This window comes from Zonotrichia albicollis, chromosome 21, assembly GCF_047830755.1.
Source record: "Zonotrichia albicollis isolate bZonAlb1 chromosome 21, bZonAlb1.hap1, whole genome shotgun sequence".
Lineage (NCBI taxonomy): Eukaryota > Metazoa > Chordata > Aves > Passeriformes > Passerellidae > Zonotrichia > Zonotrichia albicollis.
Window position 1 is genome coordinate 9,853,422 of NC_133839.1, and position 20,019 is coordinate 9,873,440.

The window sequence follows — 20,019 nt, forward strand, 5'->3', positions numbered from 1 at the left end:
ATGGTGGCAAGGTTGTGGTGGCACAGCTGGGGTCACATCCCACTGCCCAGTTGTCACCATGCTTGTGCCTGCAGGGAGGATAGAACAGCACTTACATTCTGGAACTGTTCAGGGCTCGAGCTACCAGTGGCAGCTGGACCCTGAGTGCCACCTGGACCCTGAGTGGCACCGTGGCACCATGGCACCGAGCTCCACACAGGTCTCTGGGTCCCCAGCCCCAGCCAGGGCACTGCTTTAGAGCCCAGAGTGGGGAAGGCAGGAGGAGCAGGGAAGGAGGGAGCCGCGGGAGCGAGGTACCGCTGCAGGGCTCACGCCTTTGATCTGGTGAGCAGACTCTGCCCTTCGGTTTGTTTAATTGTTTCACACTTGCTCTGGAAATAGTTTACAACAGGAAGCAGTGGGATAACAGCAGGGCTGGCATGGGATGGGATGGGATGAGCCCGGGGGCTGCTGGAGAGGTACCCTGAGATGAGAGACACAGATGACCACAGTGTCACCTCCTTCCCATTAACCCATTGCTGATCCTCCTTCCCCTTCCTCTTTCCCAAGCTTTCAGCCAGAGGCTGGCAGCCTTGCCTTCATGTCCTCATGTTTGGGAGCTGTAAAAGAACCATTCACAGCCTCCAACAGCCTTGAGATAGACACAAGAGTCCAATGGGATTTAGGTACCCACATCCCTGGAAGAGCTGGTGCCCCAGACTCTCCACACTGAGTTTTTGCTCCCCACTTTTGCAGGCACTGCAGCCTTGCTGAGCAGAGCTCATGAGGAACCATCATTTTTAAGCACTCTCTTGCAGGCTGTTCCCATCAGGGGTGCTCTGTGGGTACAGTCCTGAGCACCCCGTGCAGCCACTGCTTGCAGGAGACACCCACAAACGCTGGGTTAAGGGCTTCAGCCTGTCCTGGGCCAAAGGCCTGGATGGATTTCAGGTGGGGCATTCCAGCTTGGCTTTTTTCGCTTTTTCAAGCTTGACTGTGGCCCAGTGGCAGCTGGGGCAGGAGTGGGGCTCTGGGGATGAGGGCACGGGGACCCCCTGTCACCGCTGCTCTAACAGGAACCTGCACACACATGGGGTTTGTGGGGCTGCCCATGGGTTTGGCTTCCCCGTTTCTCCCAGAGTGTTTATTTGTGGATGCGGCAGTGCACGGGGCTGGCCAGGCTCTGCCTGTGGGAGTTCATGAGTTCACAGCACAAAACAAACAACATCCGACCGAGCTGCCGGCACCTGCGGGGGAGCTGGGTGGGAAACCTGCACACACCTGAGTCCCGGTGGGGTCAGAAGGGGAGCCCCACACTGCATTCCCAGCACCCAGGGGTGGTCAGTGCGTGCCCTGGGCCCCCAGTACAGCCACTCCATTGCTGTGGTTTGTGTGCCCCATGTCCTTGCACGGACGCACCGTGGGTCAGGGTGGTCTTGGAGTCTCTGGTGGTCACTCAGTGGCTGCTGCAGCCGAAGGGACTGGGGGTCTGCACTGGGGAAACTGTGCAGGAACTGCACTGGGGAAGCTGCGCAGGAGCTGCACCGGGACCATGGAGGAGCTACATTGGGATTATGTAGGGTGTGCATGGGAGAGGTCTGCATCAATACTGGGGTGGGGGCTGAACTGGGGGTGTCCGGAGCTGCACTGGGGAAATGCGGGGCTGCTTTGGAGGGCTGCATGCAGGTGTGTAGAGCTGCGCTGGGGCTCTGTAGCGCCTGCACGTGAGAGCTGCGCTGGAGCTGCACCGGGAATGGGGGGCTGCCCTGCGGGGTTTGGGGGACTGCAGGGGGAGGCTGCACGGGGAGAAGGAGCTGCACCCGGTGCATCCGCGTCTGCATGCGGGGGGCTGCACCGGGTGTGTCCGGTGGCCGCACAGAGGGACGCGGCTGCCCCGGGGCTGCCCGTAGGGTGTGCCCGGACCCCGCAGCCCCACTCGGGGACCCTCGGTGGCGGGCAGGGGGTTCCCAGCGGCGGCCCCCCGGGCTGGGCAGGGAGGAGCGTCTCGCCCGTCCCGTCCCATCCCCTCCCGTCCCGTGGCGCCCGGCCCGCCCCGCACCGTCCCGTCCCGCCCCCCGCCGCCCGGCCCGGCCCGCCGGGGCTGAGCAGCCGCGGGAGGCGCCGCGTTTGGAGTCGCTGCTCTCGGGCGCGCTGTGTTTGGGGCTCCCGGCGGGGCGGCGCGGACCCGCACACGCACCGGTACCGGCTCGGCTCGGCTCGGCCGAGGCCCCGCGGATCTATGCGGCTGTGAGCGGCGGGAGCAGAGCGGGATGGAGCGGCTCCTGGCGCCCGGCCTCCTGGTGCTCCTGCTGCCCGCCCTGACGCGAGGTGAGGGCCGCCGCCGCCGCGGGCCCCGCACCGGCCGCCCCGCAGGAAGTTTGCCGGGAGCGGGGCCGGGAGCGGCGGGCACCGGAGCCCAGCGGGGCACGGCGGGCACCGGAGCCCGGCGCCGTCGGGGGGTCCGGGCCTTGAGGTTCCCGTGGGAACCGGGACTCGGCTTTGCGGCGGGACCGGAGCGCGGCGCCCTCGGGGGGGGTCCGCGTGGGAACCGGGGCTCGGTGCCGCGGGATGCGCCGGGACCGGGCTCGGCTCTTGGGGGAGAACCGGAGCGCGTTGCCAGCGGGACAACCGGACCGGAACCGGGTTGGGAGAGCGGGGCCGAGCCCCGCGGGGGTGGCCGGAGCTCGGGGAGCCGGAGCCGGGACGGCGCGGGGGAGCGCGGCGGGGCGGGGGCTCGGTGCCCCGAAGGAGGCGCTCGGGGCCACCGGGAGCCGGAGCTGGGTGCCCGGGGCTGCCGGGGGAGCGGCTCTCGCTGCCGTCGGGGGGAGCGGAGCTCGGTGCCGGGGCTCGTCCCGGCGGAGGGGCGCGGAGGGCGGCCGCGCTCCTGCTGCTGTTCTGCGAGAGCTTTTGGCCGTTTTGCAAATTTTTCTCGGTTTCCTGTTTCTTGAAAGTCGGGGCCCCCCGGGGCCCCCCCTCCGGGGCGGGTCCGGGTGCTTCGCCTCAAAGCGCTGCGCGACCGTCGGGGGCAGCGGGTCGGGGCACGGGGAAAGAGCCCCGAAAGCGGCCGGGGGTGCGGGACGGAGCGGGGAGCAGCCCATCCCGGGGATCCGGACCCTGTAGTGCCCCCCTGCCCCGGGACGAGCTAGCAGCCCCCTCTGGAGAGCCCTGAGAGGATTTGGGGGAGCGAAGGCAGCGGTGCTGCTCCCACAGCGGGGCTGGGAGCCGTGGGAGGCGAAGTTTGCAGAAAGTTGTGCCCGGCCGGAGCGGTCCCCAGCAGCCCGGCCCGTGTGCCGTGGGACACGGAGCCCCAGCAGGGTGACCCGGTGGGCTCGGCACCCATCCAGGGCAGGATCTGGCTTGTGGCGGTGGCGGTGCGGAGCTGCAGTCGTTCAATGTGAAACCGGCCCGGCTGCACACGCGTGTCGCAGAACCAGTTACCGTGAAGAGCGAGCGGGTAGAGAAGGGGAAGAGCGAGCCGGGGTGGAAATCGGAAGCGATTCTGGTACTTTCAGCGAGTTGCTGTGGTAACTCTGCAGAATTTGGCTCTGAGGGCCAGACAATGAAACCTTTACTCATAGCAAGTTATGACGGGCGACTCATTTCGTTACCGAGCTCGTGCTAACTTAATGGGCCCCAAGCTGGATGTTTTTTCCCAAATGGCATTTGTCAGTCAAGGGCCTGATCTGGGGTTTCTCTCTGTCAGTCCTCCTGCTGGAGGAGCAGGCACAGCCTACCCTCAAACCCACCCTGGGTTTATTTTTAGGTGAGCCTCTCAGCGCAGGGCCCGCACAGTCCCTGCCCCATCCATCACCCTGCGGGCGAGGGCTGCTGTGTGCTGGACCCCTCCTCACCAGGCTGTGCAGGCACAGGGGGTCTGGGGGTCTCAGCGAGCCTGTCCCCAGCCCAGGTGACACCAGGGGATGCAGCCCCCCTGCTGCCACCAGGGCCCTGAGCTGTGGCTAATGCTGTCCCTCTGTTTGCAGGTTTACGGTGCTCGCAGCTTGCCGAATCCTGCCTCAACGGGGGCAAGTGTGAAACTTTTCCCAACGGGACGGAGGTGTGCCAGTAAGTATGGAACAGCCAGAGGATTTTCATGTCCCCCGACCAAAGTTATTGACATTCATGTTGACTTTGCTTTGAAGGCTCTGGATTTAATAGGGCAAGATGCGTTTTCTTTCCTTGAGTGGCAAGAATAACCTGCTTGTGTAGGAGTCACCGCGAGTTTGGCAGGATCGGGCTTTGTTCCTGGCTGGGTGGAAAAACATGGGCAAAGGGCCATGTTTTGCTGGTGTTAGCCTATGCAGACTGCCCTGCTGATGGAGCAGGAGGTAGGGCCAGCCTGCGGCGCTCCTTGGACCGTCGGGCGGGGAGGGAGGCTGTCTGTCTGTCTGTTTTCCAGCTACTCCCTCCTGGCCCTGAAGCGTTGCCTTTCAGTCCCTTGCACACTAGGGTGACCGGTGCACCTCCAATAAACACTCAGGAGAGGTTCCATGGCATGGCTCTGGCTGCTGGGGCTGCCCCAGTGGTGTCCATGGGCCGATGAGGCATCGCCAGGGGAGCAGGGCACCTCCTCCTGCAGCCCTGCCAGTGCTGGTGCCAAGCTGTGGTCTAGGCTGGCGTTCCTGGTGGGACCTGGCACCCAGACTGGCTCTTTCTCCAAGCTGATTGTGGGGGAACGGATGTGTAAAGCGTTGGGACTCTTTGAAGGACCAACCGACCCACCGCAGCGATGGCCGATTCACTCCAGGCTCCCAGGGAACAATGACCAAGAGAAATGAATAAGACTCCAGCTCCCTTTTTAAAACTATTCCATAAAAGAAATGTGAATGGGCAAGGCTCTGTTTTCCGGCCAGATTTCCCCTCTGCCTGTTGAACACGGCCTGAGCTGCGAGCAGGCGGGGAGACGTTCCCACCCACCCCAAATTTCCAAAGAGGAAGTCCTCGGCGGAGGAACCTGAAGGCATTTCCAATCCCAACCTGTTGAATGGCAGTTTCCCTTGACAATGTGTGTTGCTTTTTTGCAAATCCGCCTGGGTGCCGTTACTCTGCCCAGTAGCCGGGCACCTCCCGCCCCCTTCTCCAAGCTGAGCCCCCCAACCCTTTGGTGCAAATAAATCAGCAAATCAATCAGGCACATGAGCAATTTAATGGACAAAGGCTGGGTCCCTTTGTGAGGCACTAATGAATGCACGCCACTTTTTTTTGCACAGAAGCCCTTACCAACGCTTGACGCTCTAAATCTTGTTTTCTTTCATTCAAAGAGCGACAGCTGGGATTCGGTCGAAATTCGGCAGCTATTGTTAAGGGAGGCAGATTAATGCTGTGTGACTAATCATGTATGGCTTCCCAGAATGCCCAACCCTCCACCCCCTCCCCAACCTTACACCCCTCCTTTTCCTTGTGGTCATTCTTTCCTTTTTTTCTTAAGTCTCTGCAACTCCTGATTTACATTTCATGTGCAGATGGTGATGGAATCTAATTAGATCTGATGTGTGCGAGCTCTATTTGGAGAAGCCTCCAAAGTAGGCTCGGGGTGGGTGGGGTTTTTTTTTTTTTTAAGAGAAAAAGTTAACTTTAAAGAAGTTCTTGGTTGCTGACTGTGAATAACCACTTCTCTCTTGGCTGCAGATGCCTTGTGAGCGTGTGTGAGTTATTTTTGCAGCAGCACAAGGTGTGTGCTCTGGCTGTGTGGAAGCTCTTGTCCCGTGCAGGGCGATGGGGGCAGATACTGGAGGTACAGCCAGACTGAAGGAGGTGCAACTTCCCAAGTTACCTGATAGCAACTCGCAAAAATCCCGGTTTTTTCACTTTGTTTGAATATCTCTTGACGAGGAGCTTTGCTTGCAAGCTTCTTAAACAAAGCAGAGCCAAGAGCACAAGATAGCAGACACAGAAAAGCTTGGCACTGCCCCTTGGCGCCTGCGTGAAATGCACCATTTTGGCTGCTGGCCACATCTCTGCTCGGCCTGGCACTTAACAAAGTTTGGCCATAAAGCCCCTTTGTGCTGCCCCCACAAATCCAATTAGAAAGTGGAGTGAAATAAATAGTGTACGAAGGGGATGCTGCTCCAGAGGACGAGTGTCCCAGCACTTGTGGCGGGACAGAGCTCGTTGGGTTATGTGGAGCCAGCTCTGATAACTCCAACCCCGGGTTATCAGCCCTGCTACGGAAAGGAAACTACCAGTGCAAGACCAGGAGCTCTCTCTGCTTTTTATTATTGTACAGAGATAGTTTGTAAAGCTCCAGGTGCCTTATCTTGCTTGTCCCTTTGCCAGGCGGTGCAGGGCACGCAGGGCTTTAATTGAATGGAGGGACCAAGCGTTGGATTGGAGGGCTTGAGACAGAAGCGCCCTGATTAGGCTCCTTTGGAGCTGCTCTCCATCTTGGCAGGGCTATCCGGGTGTTTCAGTGCAGGCAGAGCAGCAGCAGCAGGTTTGTAGGTCTTGCACAGACCCCAGCTGAAGGCTCTGGGTGTTTTTGTCCCAGAGCTGGAGCTGTAAAAGGTCCAGGCTGGAGTTGGTGGCTGCTGCAGGGCTTGGTGGGAGGTTCCGTGGTGCTGGGGAGCTGTGGCATTCCAGAAAAGGCCCTTGCCTCGGACTAAGGCATTTTCCCAGACTAAATGAGAAGGTTTTTCCAAGAGGTCGTTTTTGACTTCTAGTGATAGCTCCTAATTAGACTGTTGGATAACCCCAGTTTTGACTGGCATCCCTGCAAATGAGCCGGGCTGATTTTAGCTCCCTGTGCCATGTGACATTTATTCCCAGGACCTCCCTTGCTCTGCTAGTTAAAAGCAGATGGCATTGAAAGAGGGCTGAGCTTCCAGCCCTGCCCCACCAGCCTCTCACCATTAAAGCCAGAGGAGCCGTGCCTGGGCTCTCCTCTTGCTCAGAGAAGCAAAGGAGATGGTGGAGGGAGAGAATAAGTTAAATTAATCACTGGGCTTGTGCTGAAAAGGGGGAAAAGTCAGTTTGCTAAAGTACTTCCTCTGTTTATGAATCAGCACAGCGTTGTCGTTCAGCCAGGGCAGTGGCTCCTGAGCTGGTGCCCGTTGCCACCACCAGCTTCCATGGGCAGCGGGCCAGAAACAGGGGAAGAAACATTCTGAAGGGGGCCATGGCGGGAAGAGGTGATTATTTTAGCTCAAAACTCTTTGAGGAGACAACCAGGAAGGCAGAGGAGTGATGTGAGCCCCGCGAGTTTCTGTGCCCTTCAAGTTATTCAACTGCTCAGTCATTGTTATCTCATTGTAAAGGGCGGAAGTTTCCTTCTGGTTTGGTTTTTCTCATGTGCTTTAACCCAGCGTTATTTCCATGAAATAATAACAAAGAAAAAATGCAGTCTCGGTTCTGGGGAGGAAGAGGGTGGAGTGTTGAACAATCAACCAGAGGAAGCTCTTAAAGAAGTAGAGGAGCAGTGATTCAGCCATGTTGAGAACTCTTGCTGGCTCTTTGGAGTCTGATCTCATTCTCGGAAAGAACAAGGTGGAAATGGGTAAGAGGGGAGATTAAAAATACCAGAGTGTCACCTGTTGTGGATTCCAGTGGAATAGAAACTGAAGCCCAGCTGCTGAGGTCACTGGGGCAGCAGTGGGGGTTTTAGCTCTTGTCTGAGAGAATCTGTTTGTGTCTCTGGTCCCTGCAAGGTGTCTCCATGGTTATCAGTTGTCTCAGGAGGTTCCACTCACTTCTGTTCTGTGTCCTTGGGGTTTTATTGCTTGGGCTGAGGTTTTTTGCTTGGTTTGTCTCTGTGGTGGCCAGGGGGTTGTTCTGCATGGGAAGTGTTTGAGAGGAGATATCTCAGCAGGTCCCACAGCCCAGAGAGGAGCAGGAGAGATGGGGTGATGCAGAGGGGGCCAGGAACTCACAGTGGTGCTCATCACCTCTCATGAGTGGGGATATTCCCCAGCAGGCACTCAAGCTGTGTGCTCACTGAATGGTTTGGCTCAGAAAGGACCTTTAAAGGTCCTGTGCAGTGAGCAGGGGCATCTTCAATCTCCATGGTCTCGTGGTGTGAAGCAGCACACGGGGCTCTGCTCTCTAGGGCTGGAGGTCACTCACTCCATGGTGTGGGTATGTTTTATTCCACCAAAATCTCCTCCATCTCAACACCTGACTCGCTGTCCTCCTTCCTGCTGGCAGCCACACCACGTGCATTTGTTCCAGCTGATACCTCACCTCCCAGGCTGTTATGGTTTATTGTATGTAGCACGAGGGTGACACATATAAGTCACTGCTAGACCAGGCTATTCACCAATTAAGGGCTCGGACAACATCATCAGGAGGCAGTTAGCAAGTTTTAAAATAACATTGTTTGGAAATTAACCTGCTTTTTCCAGGCCTGGAGGTGTGGTGACCCTTGTTTTGCTCGTGTTGGTTGGTGTCCCAAGTGGTGGCAGCGTGTGTACATGAGCGGAATGTGAATTTTATAGAGCATCAGCGTGTTTAACGAGGGAGTAGCCCCAGGGTGCACTTAGGGAGAGCTGGTGAGCTCTGGATCTGGATGGAGACTTCTCTGTGGTTGACGTGCTGCCAGGTGAAGGTTTTGCACCATCTGTTGGGGCTGCAGAGGGGAAGAGCCTCTGGGATGGAACTCAAACCCCGCTGGGAAAGCAGAGCTGGTATGGGGTCTTGGCTGAGTCCTGCTGGTCAAGAAGGTGTTCAGGGTCCCCTGCTGCACTCAGGGCTGTGTGCAGCATCCGTGAGGGGCTGCCAGGCTCCTCCTGCTGCCTGGGATGGGGCAGCACCAAGGGGCACTTGGGCTGCTCACTCACCTCTCCCCAGGCTGGGCTACCCTGCAGCTCTGCTTTGTGTTCAGAGTTAGGAAGATCGGCAGTCTGGAGAAGTGATGGTTTGGGGTGGTTCCAGTTTCTTCCCAATGGTGTTTTCATCTCATTACATGCCCCTGGTGCGTGGTGCTGAGCCTGAAGGGTGGTGCTGCATCCCCCCATGCCAGCAGGTGTGCCCAGATCCCTTCAGTCCCTGGTGCTGCCTTGCTGCAGGGTGCCCTCATGAGCCTGGATTTGCTGCAGCCAGAGTTCTGGAATAAGTCTGCTCTGGTGTCAAGGGAAATGCTGGATTTTTGATTTCTTGGGTCTCTGTGCATGGAGGCACCCAGGAGCAGAGAGGTGTGAGGGTCAGGCCCTGCTGGCTGGATTTTATAGCAGGGCTCCTGTGGGTGATGCTGGGAGGTCTTTGCAGCACCCTGCGGGTGCCACTGACTCCAGACCATGGCAGGACAGTTAGAGGTGCCCACCTGGGAACTCCCCAGGGTTTAACACCTTGTGCATCTGGCCAGGTGTGATGGTGCCTGTTCACACCTGGACACCCACATCTGGACTCTGCCTTCTTCTCGTGCGCATCTGGTGGGTCAGGTCCTCTCCTGTCACCTCCCCATGGGCAGGTCTGTGGCACAGGATGGTGTTGGGGTTCCAGATATCTCAAGCAATTTGCTGGTGGTTAAAAGGGTGACCATGGAACTGTGGAATAGTTTGTGTTGGAAAGGACCTTAAAGATCTTGTTCCACCCCCTATCATGGGCAGGGACACCTTCCACTGGCCCAGGCTGCTCCAAACCCTGTCCAGCCTGGCCTGGGACACCTACAGGGATCCAGGGGCAGCCACAGCTTCTCTGGTGCTGGAGGTTCCCATTGGTAAATGCAGTGCTGGATGTGAGAGATGCAGGAATAAAACCTTTGTGAGGTGCTGGGGATGGGGGAGAGATCTTTGGCTGGGCTATATGGGGAGCTCTGCCCCCAAAAAGAATATTTTCAGTTGGAAGGAGCTTACCATGATCATTGAGTCCATGCCTACCAACCTCACATGCAGCAGAATTCATGCTGTGCTTCTGGATTCCCAGTTCTGTTGGGAATCCCAGAGCTGGAAAGGACCCACAAGGACATTGAGTCCAACTCCTGGCCCTGCACAGAACAAACCCAAAACCCCAGTGTGTGCCATGGGAGCAGGATGCTGGTGAGCTCAGGGTGTGCCTCCCTCACACTGCAGTAATTAATGTCTGCTTTAAGCTCTCACCCGTCACGTCCTCCCCTTCCCCCATGGCAGCCTGGAGTTAATATTGGAAAAGCCAGTTAAACAGTTAATGTTTAGGCCATGGTTATTAGGCTCTTGCACATTTCCAGCAAAGGGAGCCGAGTTGCATTTTAATGGGAAACTTTCATGCTCAGTCAAGTTGCAAAAATTTATTTGCGCCGAAGTAATTTTCTTTTAACAAGTTTTCACCCTAATTCCCTTCCCCAAAACCTGGATTTAATGGTATTTATATGGGAAATGGATTTATTAAGTTTTAATGATGCTATAACGCTGCCCTTATTTAATAGAAGGGGCACCCTGCAGGCAGGTGGGCTGGGAGGGCTGGGTGCCACAGGGGCACCCAGGGGTGGGCAACCTGTGCCAGCCTTTGGTTTAAACTCACCATGGCTGAGAGTGGCAGTCCCAGCTTGGTTTACCCTCTGGGCTGTGCAGAATCTGTTGTCAGGACTGAGTTTGGCATCTTGGTGCCAGTCCCTCCTCATCCTCTGTGGTGTGGTGTGATGCTGTCACACCTGTCCCCAAGAGGAGCAGGGCAAGGAGCCTTTGGCACTGTGAATTTTGGCTTTGTTAGCAGAATGATGGAGACCTCAAGGGCCACACACTCCCTGCTGGCATCACTGCCAAGGGATGGAGCATTTGTGAGTGTCCCGTGGTTTATTTTAAGGAATTTTGTGCTGTGAATGAGTAGCCATGGAGGAGAGCATGTCCCCAGCACTCCCATCCTGCTGGAACATCCCTGCTTGGAGGGATGGCTTTTGGCTTTGTCAGCAAGGTGATGGGGACCTCAAGGGCCACACACTCCCTGCTGGCATCACTGCCTGGGGATGGAGCATTTGTGAGTGTCCCGTGGTTTATTTGAAGGAATTTTCTGCAGCCATGGAGGAGAGCATGTCCCTACCCTGCTGGAGCATCCCTGCTTGAGGGGAGCAGGATGAGACCCTCCCAAGGGCTCTCCTGGCTGGTGAAGCCATGGGCTGGCTCCTCTGGAGCAGGTGGAGGAATGTGCCCGTCCTCTGGGACGCTTTGGGGCGGGCTGGGAGAGTGACCCAAGGGGGAGCAGCAGGGATGGGGAGGGGCTGTCCCCGGCCCCCAGCCCCTATTAAAATGTTAGACGCAGACCTGCAAGTCAAAAGGCAGGGCGACAGACGGCCCTTTCACAGGGCCTGCTGCTCCCCACAAAAGGGGGGTTTCCAGGGGAGGGGGGCAGGAATGCGGGCTGCGGCCGGAGGGCAGAGCCGCCACCATTGTCCCGCTCCCTCGGCGAGGGCGTCATGTTGACACAGGGATTTCTGCCGGCAAAAGGTGTCAGAGGAGGCGCGGGCTTCCCTCCCTCGCTGCTGTTTCCTTGGTTAAACTCAGCAGAAATCCCGGGGTGCAGATCCCAGGAGCTGATACCCGTCCGCTCTCGGCTCCTTACGCGCATGGTTCCCAAGTGGGCAAGAGTTTTGTTGTTAATAACTATTTCTGGGGGTTTTGCTTGCAAAGGGAGACCAGCAGCTCCATGGCTGTGAGGTTGAGGGGAGCTGGAGCCATCCCTGTCTGGCCACTGCCACCTCTTCCCACTCCCCATCCCATCCCCAGCAGGAATTTCTTTGGCTTTGGGTTGGCTTTGTGCCACGGGGCACCCGTGTGCTCTGCAGAACCCCCCTCTCCTCCCTGTTTATAAATATCAGGGCTAAATTTAGCTTGTTTAAACTTTTGGTGGCTGTTCAGATCCTAATCGTGGGTTTGAAGTTCAGGATTAGATGAGTGGGATGGTGGGGTCACGAGTGGGAGTTTTCCATATTTGGCTCTGGGGCAGCGTGGTGTTTAGCCAAAGCTTGGTTTGAGGGGGGAAAGGGGAGAAAAGAGGGAGTCCATCATCACTGAGTGAGATTCTAACACTGGGCTGTGTGTGTGCCAGAGCTCTGAGAGCACTGCACAGTGAATTCAACCTGCATGGGCAGCCAGTGCTGGTCCAGAGTGGGGTAAAACCTGCAGTTACCCCAAAAGGGTGGTGAGGGAAGAGTGAGCTCAGGCAGTGCTGGGCTGGCAGGCAGCCTGTGGAGGTAGAAATTCCTCATCTCCCCCAAATTCTGACTTTTCTTCTGCTGGCTTGAAGAATATCACATTTTCAGAGGGCAGAAGCAGGGAGCAGTTCCAGGGGGTGTTGTCAGATGCCACAGGGGCTGGGTGCCATTCCAGTGTCTGGTGGGCACCGTGGGTGCTCCTTGGGGGTCCTGCCCCAGAAATGTCACACAGGTGGGTGCTGGAACCACGTGCCAGCCCCAGCCCAGGCTGTGTTCCCTGGGGATCCCTCCTCCATGGTCACCCCATAAATGCAGGAGCAGGGTGAGCAGAGCGAGCCAGGCTCCCACAAACAATGGGGCTGTGCAGCCTTGCACCGGCAGAGGATATAAAACACATCCACTGGGGAAAACAAATATTTCACAGCAGCCATTGTTGAGGGTGGGAATGGGGCGAGTTTTGTCTTGGGCTCTTCCTTCGACATCTTTCATGTTTGTTGTGAATGAAGCTGCATTGAAAGGCAGCTCCTTCCCAGGTAGCCAGTTACCACCCCTGAATGGCCTGGCCACTCTGCTTAGTAATGGGATTATATTGTTTTTCATTACAATGGGAACTTTGATTCCCAAACTGTCCTGACTAATGTCTGCTTAAGAAACAAAGGCATTTTTTTCCTTCAGAGGAGGAACAGGGCTCTAGCATGTTTTTTCCCCACTCCTGTCCACGAGTATATCCAGCTTTGGGAATTCCTTTAGTTTCTCTCCAGATGAAAGTCTGGATCTTAAAATCTCAATTAGATGACTTGGGCTAGGTCAAAAATGAAATAGAACAAGAGAAAGAAAAAAAAAAACACATCAAAGACTTGGGATTGCAGTTTGCTTTTTTAATTAAACAAGAATGGAGATCTGCTCTTGCTTTATTAACCTGATGTCACTTGGAGTAACCTGCTGCTTTGCCAACCACCTCCCTGTGTGAAACTCTGCTTTTTTCCCAGGCTGGTGTCCCAGAGTGTTTAATAAAGCAGGACCTGGATGAGACTTCTTAAAAAACCACCACTTATGTGTTGAGCTGGGTTTTGGTACTGGGAGCTCCGTCGTGGCTGCTGTGGAGGTTTCTGTGGGGCAGTGCTGGTGCCAGGACAGCTTTGGGGTGCTTTAGCCAGTCTGGCTGCCCCACAGGGGTGAGGGCAGCTCTGCCTTCATGCCATGGCTCTCCTGGCAGTTCTGGTGAAGCCTTTGGTTTGTTAGCAGCCCCACATGGGTGAGGGCAGCTCTGCCTTCGTGCCCTGGCTCTCCTGGCAGTTCTGGTGAAGCCTTTGGTGCCAGGAACCACCAAGCAAAGCTGCAGGTGAGGTGTGGAGCCAGAGGGGGCTCAAGCAGCCCCCCAGCCCCTGGGAACAGGGAGCATTCACAGCCCCATGTGGGCTGCAGGGAGGTCAGGGCAGCACCCAAAGTGTTCCTCATCTCCCTCCACCAATTTCTATCCATGTGCCCCTGGTGATGCCAGGCGAGGAGGATGGGGCAGAGAGCAGGGTGCTGAGCTCTGATTCCCCAGCAGGATTGTTTTCCTGCCTTCCCCTGGCTCCAGAGTGTGCTCCTGTGCCAGCAGGCTGTTTGCAGGGCAGGAAGCCATCCTGGAGACCACAGAATGCACCTGTTGCTCCGTGCATCACGGGAGGGATCCTTGGGGAGGCGGTGGAACGAGAATGAATGGAATAAGCTGGAGTGAGAAGCAGGTTTCTCCTCTCATATCCCCAAGCACTGGCCTTTTCTCTGGTCAGGCTGCAGCCAGGGGAGCTCAGGGCTCCCTGGGCTGGCAGTGAGCAGACGTGTCTTACAGGAAAGGGTGTGACTTCAGCCGGGGTGCTGCTGCCAGGCTGTGCCAGGCAGGGAGCCACTGGCACAACTGGAAAGGTGGCTCCTGTGTGTGGCTGCCTGGGCTGTGCAGCTGTGGGGCTCAGGGGAGGCTGTGGTTGCCCGTGCCAGCCCGGGGGTGACGGTTACCCCGCGAGCTGCAGGGCCGTGTCCCTGCTCTGCACCTGGGGCAGCCTGCACTGCCTCTGGGCTCCCGTGCAGGCTCTCCTGCAGGCTGGGTCTCCTTCCCTCAGCTGTTGCCTGCAAACATGTGAAATCTGAGTGTCCTCCACTCCACGGGGTCCCGAGCACGCTGGCACAGCCCCCCCCAGGTCACACAGCACATTTGCTGCTGCACAGGGCTCTGGGGGTGTGAAGGTCCCACGGGGGGACCCTCTGCACCACTCAAGGTGACAGCTGTGCTCCTGAACCTTCTCTGTGCTGGGGTGGCTCTGCCTGAGGCTCTGGGAGCAGAGAATGGCATCCCCCAGCCCAGCCTGTTGGATGGGGGCTTCTCCCCATGGTGGGAGACCCTGCACCCAGCACCAGGGAGTCTCCTGGTCCCATTGGTCTCAAATGCCCCCAAAATGGTGCTGGAGTAAAGACCTGAGCCTGCCCTGCTCAGCTTTCCCACGCTGCTCAGACCCTGGGGAGAGCAACCACGGCCGTTGGTGCCTCCAGCAGCTGAGGGTGAGGAAGAGGTTGGGTGATAGCAGAGCAGATAAGAGGCAGCCTGGATGTGGGGCCAGGATGGGGGTCCCCAGCAGCCCCCTGCCCCCTCCTGCTGTCCCTTGAACCTCCCCCTCCAAAGGATGGGCATGGGGGACAGCCTGTGCATCTCCAATTTACACCTGGTTTCCACTTTGTTTGTTGGGATTTTTTGTACATTGTAAGCCCAGAGTGGGTTTTACCTCCAGCCACAGTGTCAGCATTCCTTAGGAGAACCTGCAGGAGGGCAGTGATGCTGTGAGCTGGGGGGTGATGCCACATCCAGGACAGCCCTGGGACACAGCCTGGGCTGTGCATCCCGATTTGAACAAAGCCCCCGTGCTGCCATGCAGGAGCTGTGCTGGCTGGGTGTCATCTGTGCTGCCTGTGGCAGATGGCAGCTCAGTCACAGAGGAAAGCATTAGTCTTGGGTCAGGGGTCACAGAAACATCTGCCTCGGGATGCTTTCAGTGCCCGCATTGCTGCGCACCGACAAAACCTGTTGCTGGTGGCTTGGAGCAAAAGCCTTGAGCACCAGAGAGCCAGCAGAGGGCTGGCAGCGCCAGAGCCACTCACAGGGAGCACCCAGAGCAGAAAACACAGGCTGGGGGGCTGGGATGGGCACCCCAGCTCTGCAGAGATGCTGGAAGCTGTGGCAGCCCAGCTAGCAGAGGTGTGGAGCAAAGCTGAGGCAGCAGCTGGCTGTGATACTCCTGCAGCTCATTCATTCAAGCTCACTCTTTGGATTTTCTGATCTGCTGAGCTCTCATGGAGCCACTGGAATAGCTGCAGCGTTGGGCCTCTGGTTGTAGCTCAAGGATGTGCAGCAGACACAACAAATGCACGTGGCCGTGCTGAGCAGATCCAGATTTGGCCCAGGCTTGGTGCTGGGAGCAGAGTGGGAATTCAGGGCTGCTGCTGCTGTTCCCAGGCTGTCCCCAGGGACTGCTGTCTGACCTTGGACAAGGCCTTCTCCATCACCCTTCACTCTGGCCATGAATCACGCAGATTTATGGCCGGCAGCTCAGCGCATTATTAATCTTGTCCCCCCTCGCCACAGTTTGCACTCGGATGCTCATTCCGAGGGGGAAGACACATCCCAGCCTGGTGCTGTGGGAATCCAGCTCCCAGCCTCTGCCTGACCCCCAGAAACAACAAAAGCCACTGGGATGGCCAGCCCCAGACACCCAGGGCAGTGTAAATCAGTGTGCTCACCCTGCAAGGAGCACCCTCATGCACAGGGCTGGGAACTGGCTGCTGTCCCCTGTCCTGCCTGCTCCCAGAACACACCCCAGAAGTGCAGAGGTGTGAGATTTTCTGCTGGAATGGTGCTGGGAGAGGGGAAATTGTGTGTTGGAGCAGAGATTGGCCATCACAGGGATGGAGATTAGGATTGGGATGCTGTTAACTTCCATCAGTGGCTAAAATGGAGCCTTTGATGCCTCCTCAGCACGCTAATGAGTGAATGGAAATAATGAGGGAGACACTGGGGTATTTTTAGCCATTCCTGCCTGGTTTGGGAATGGGGTGCTTGTCATGCCTGGAGCTGGGACTGTGACCACACCAGCCTGGCTGAGGCTTTCACAGAGGCTCCTCAGGACCCCGGGCAGCTTGGCCACATTTCAGTGCCTCCAAGCTGCTTCCTAATGGCCCTCCTGAGCTGTTTTGATCCTGCAGCACCCGCCCTGTCCTCTGCCAGCAGGTACGGCTGTAATTAAAGCCGAGCTTTAATGTCTCCTATGCTAATTTCCATGAGCTGCTCGGGGTTTGCTTTGGGTAGCCCTGGCTTGGGAAATGCCAAAGGAAAAACCACAGGGTGATCTTCACCTGGCTGAGCCCGCGGGGACGTCGCATCCTCCCCGTCTGCTCACCTGACACCACCTCGTGTCTTTTACAGAAAATGAAGCTCAGCTCCTTGGGCTGAGCTTTAGGAGAGGTTTTTAGTCCTTGGAGAAATAGGTGGTTGTAGCAAAGCTGGGAGCTGAATTTAGCTCTGCTGAATCCAGCCTTTCCAGACCTGGAGAAGTTGGAGAATAACTACAGCTTGGGTTGCCCTGGTTCTTCACCTGGTGTTTGATCTCTTGCTTTGCATGTGAGACTTGTCTCCAGGCTTTGCTCTGCAGCCAGGACTCCCTGAATCTGCTGAGGTCGCTGGGCTTTGAAATGCAGCTCCAGTCTGTCTGAGAGTGAGCTCTGGGACCTGTGAGAGGAGGGAACAGTGAAATTCATCCTGTGGTGGCTCCATCCACAGCTGGGAATGTGCTCTCCTCTGTTTGTCCCAGAGGTGCTGTTGCAGGAGTGGTGTGGAGAGGGAGGAGGATGTCCTGGGCACAAAGAAACCAAGATGATTCAGAAACCGTGGAGAGATTTGGGAGGTTCCTGTGCTGGGAGCTGTGTGAGCAATGGGTGTGTGAGGCTGGGAATTGCTGGGCACATCAGAGGGTCTGTGCTGCACAGCCCCATGTGGAATGATAGAAACTCCTCCCTGGGTCAGAGCAGTGACTGCTGGATTGGAAGGTGCCCGTGCTGTGGTGATTTTTCCTGAAGATTTGCTGGGAATGCCCCTTTTGGGAGGAGAGATACAGAGTGTGAGTGTACCCTGGACTTGATGACCCACCTGTGCCCATCTCAGCCCTTCCAGGCTGAACTCTTCCCTGCCATCTGCTGCACCCTCCTCACTCCTGGAGCTGATTGTGACCATGAATCAGCTCTTAAACAAATAGAAGTTAATTTAAAAATAATCTATGAACTCCATGAAATTTGAGGGGTTTCCTGAAGCACAAGCCTGGAAAGCCCCTGAGCAGCTCAGCCAGGAGTGAGGCAGCCCCCAACCCATGCACTGCCACTGTCCCCTACCCGGGCACTGCCACTGACCCCAACCCGTGCACTGGCACTGTCCCCAACCCGGGCAGTGCCACTGTCCCCAACCCGTGCACTGCCACTGTCCCCAACCTGGGCACTGCCACCGACCCCATCCTGGGCACTGTCACTGTCCCCAACCCATGCACTGCCACTGTCCCCAACCTGGGCACTGCCACTGTCCCCAACCCAGGCAGTGCCACTGTCCCCAACCCGGGCACTGCCACTGTCCCCAACCCAGGCAGTGCCACTGACCCCATCCTGGGCACTGCCACTGTCCCCAACCCGGGCACTGCCACCGACCCCAACCCGGGCACTGCCACTGTCCCCAACCTGCCCTGTGCCTTCAGGCAGGGCCTTCCCTGTCCCTCAGGGTTCTTCCCATCACCAATTAACCTCCTGGCTAATAACCACGCCCAGGCTCAGGCTGGGATTTACTTCGGTTTCCCATCCTTGTGTTCAAACCCCACTTGCCTGTGCTGGAATTGGAATCAGTCTGAAAATTAATTCAGTGGGAGGGCGCTGGGCTGTGTGCCCCTCTCCCCGACCTCATAGCACAGGAACCCCAATTCCAGAGAGCCCTGCTGGCCTCCTGCCTTGTCCTGGCATTCCGAGCATCTCCTCTGGTCCCTGAGCATCCCATCTGGTCCCGCAGCATCACCGTGTCCCTGTCCTGTGGTGGCACCGCCGCGCCCAGCGCTTCCCGCGCTGCCATCGCACCTCTTTGTCCAGCATAAACTTTTTTTTCCTCGTCCTTATCCCCCCTTTTTCCCCCCTCCTCATTCCCCTCTTTTCTTCGCCCTCTCCTTATTCCCCATTTTCCCCCCACTCTCCTCATTCCCCTTCTCTTCCCCCTCTCCTCATTCCCCTTTTTCCCCCTTTTCCCCCTTTTTCCCCCCCTTTTTCCCCTCTCTTCATTCCCCTTTCTTCCCCCTTTTTTCCCCCTTTTCCCCCCTTTTTTCCCTTCTCTTCATTCCCCTTTCTTCCCCCTCTCCTCATTCCCCTCTTTTTCCCCCAACTCTCCTTATTGCCCTTTTCTTTCCCCTCTCCTCATTCCCCCTTTTCCCCCCTTTTTTCCCCCTTTTTCCCCCCACTTTTTTTCCCCCCCTTTTCTTCCCCCTCTCCTCATTCCCCTTTTTCCCCCACTTTTTTTCCCCCTTTCCCCCCCTCTTTTCTTCCCCCTCTCCTCATTCCCCCTTTTCCCCCCACTCTCTTCATTCCCTTTCCCCCTCCTTTCCCTCCCATCGCCCTCCCGTGCCGCTCCTCTCTCCTCCATCCCCGCACATCGCGGGGGGATTGATTTAAGAAATAAAGCGTGTGCGGGGCGGCACATGGGCGCTTTTCCCAGCTGACTGCACAGCCCAGCGGCGTGCCTGTGCCGGCTCCTGTTCCCGTCCCTGTCCCGCACAAAGGGCCCTTCTCAGGCGGCCCCAGAGCTCCGCATTCCCCGCGCAGCCACCCAGAAGCGGCCGCGGAGCCGCCGGCGAGCCGGGCACCGTCCGTCCGTCCGTCCGTCCGTGCGTCCGCGGGCGCCGGCAGCTGCTGAGCCTCATTAGGATGCACACCTGCTCCCCGCCGCCCTTTGTGTGCCGAGCAGATGCCCTGATTTATTATTATACACATTTTCTTTTTCATTTGGCCTGGATAATGCCGTCTCATTAACTCAAAATGTCTCCGAATCCTGACAAATTCTCACACAATCCCCGACAATGAAATCAGAATTGGGTTAAAAAAAAAAAAAAAAAAAAGAAGGGGGAAAAAAAAAAAGTAGGAGGAGAAGGGGAGCGGGGCTGGAACGTGGTCGTGCTGCTGGCAGAGCCCTGTGGCTCCGGGCTGGGGTGGCTGAGGGTGGGGATTGCTGGTTGTGCCTCACCAGAGGAGCCCCACGGGCTGGTTTTGGGGGTTGCAGGTGACTGCTGTGCTCTGCAGCATCCTCTGGGACCCCCCTGCTCGCAGGAGACTCAGGAATGCGATGTCCCACCAGCTCTGATGGCAGCAGGTGTGAGCTCGTGGTGCCCTGAGCCTGACCTGCCACAGCACCCTGGGGACCTCAGGTGGCGTCACCTTCCCCACCTGGGGTTGCCTCACCTCCAGCTGGGGTTGCCTTACCCCCAAGCAGGGGGATTTGTGCCTTTTTTTGTGTCAGGTGCACAGCTTTGCTCCTCATCCTCATCCTGCCCACTCTGCAGGGTCCTGCCAGCCACAGATCCTGCCCAGGCCCACCAGGATGGCTGGTGGGGTTTGCACTCAGGGCATATCTCTGATGCCAGCTCCAGCCCAGGTGGCCAGTGGTGACAGATGGTGAAGCTGGTGGTGGCATCAGGGGCTCTTCTCTCAGGGCCCCCACGCAGAGGGAGGCAGCAGCCAGAGCCTCTCACCCTCCTCGTGCAGGGTTTGCCTTTGGGGAAGCTCTCAGCTGACTTGGAGGAGCAGGAACGTGTCCCACCTGTTGCCAGCCAGTGCTGAGCCCCTGCGTAATTGTGTTTGAGTGATTTCGGAGGGAGGGAGGGAGGATAAAAATAACCCTGGTGCAGCAGAAACTCCAGCGTGGGCAGGGAGCAGGGCTGTCC

General features: G+C 57.3%; 1 protein-coding gene across 2 annotated transcripts in view; it reads left to right on the forward strand.

Annotated features, from left to right (window-relative positions):
* The first annotated feature begins 2,049 nt into the window (after nt 1-2,049).
* NOTCH1 (notch receptor 1) overlaps nt 2,050-20,019 on the forward strand; it is a 41,910-nt gene continuing 23,940 nt past the window's right edge. For both annotated transcript variants that reach the window (XM_074556677.1, XM_074556678.1), the window contains exons 1-2: nt 2,050-2,307; nt 3,963-4,044. In XM_074556677.1, coding sequence (XP_074412778.1) covers nt 2,250-2,307; nt 3,963-4,044 — 140 coding nt within the window. In that variant the 5' untranslated portion in view covers nt 2,050-2,249. The remainder of the gene's footprint in view (nt 2,308-3,962; nt 4,045-20,019) is intronic.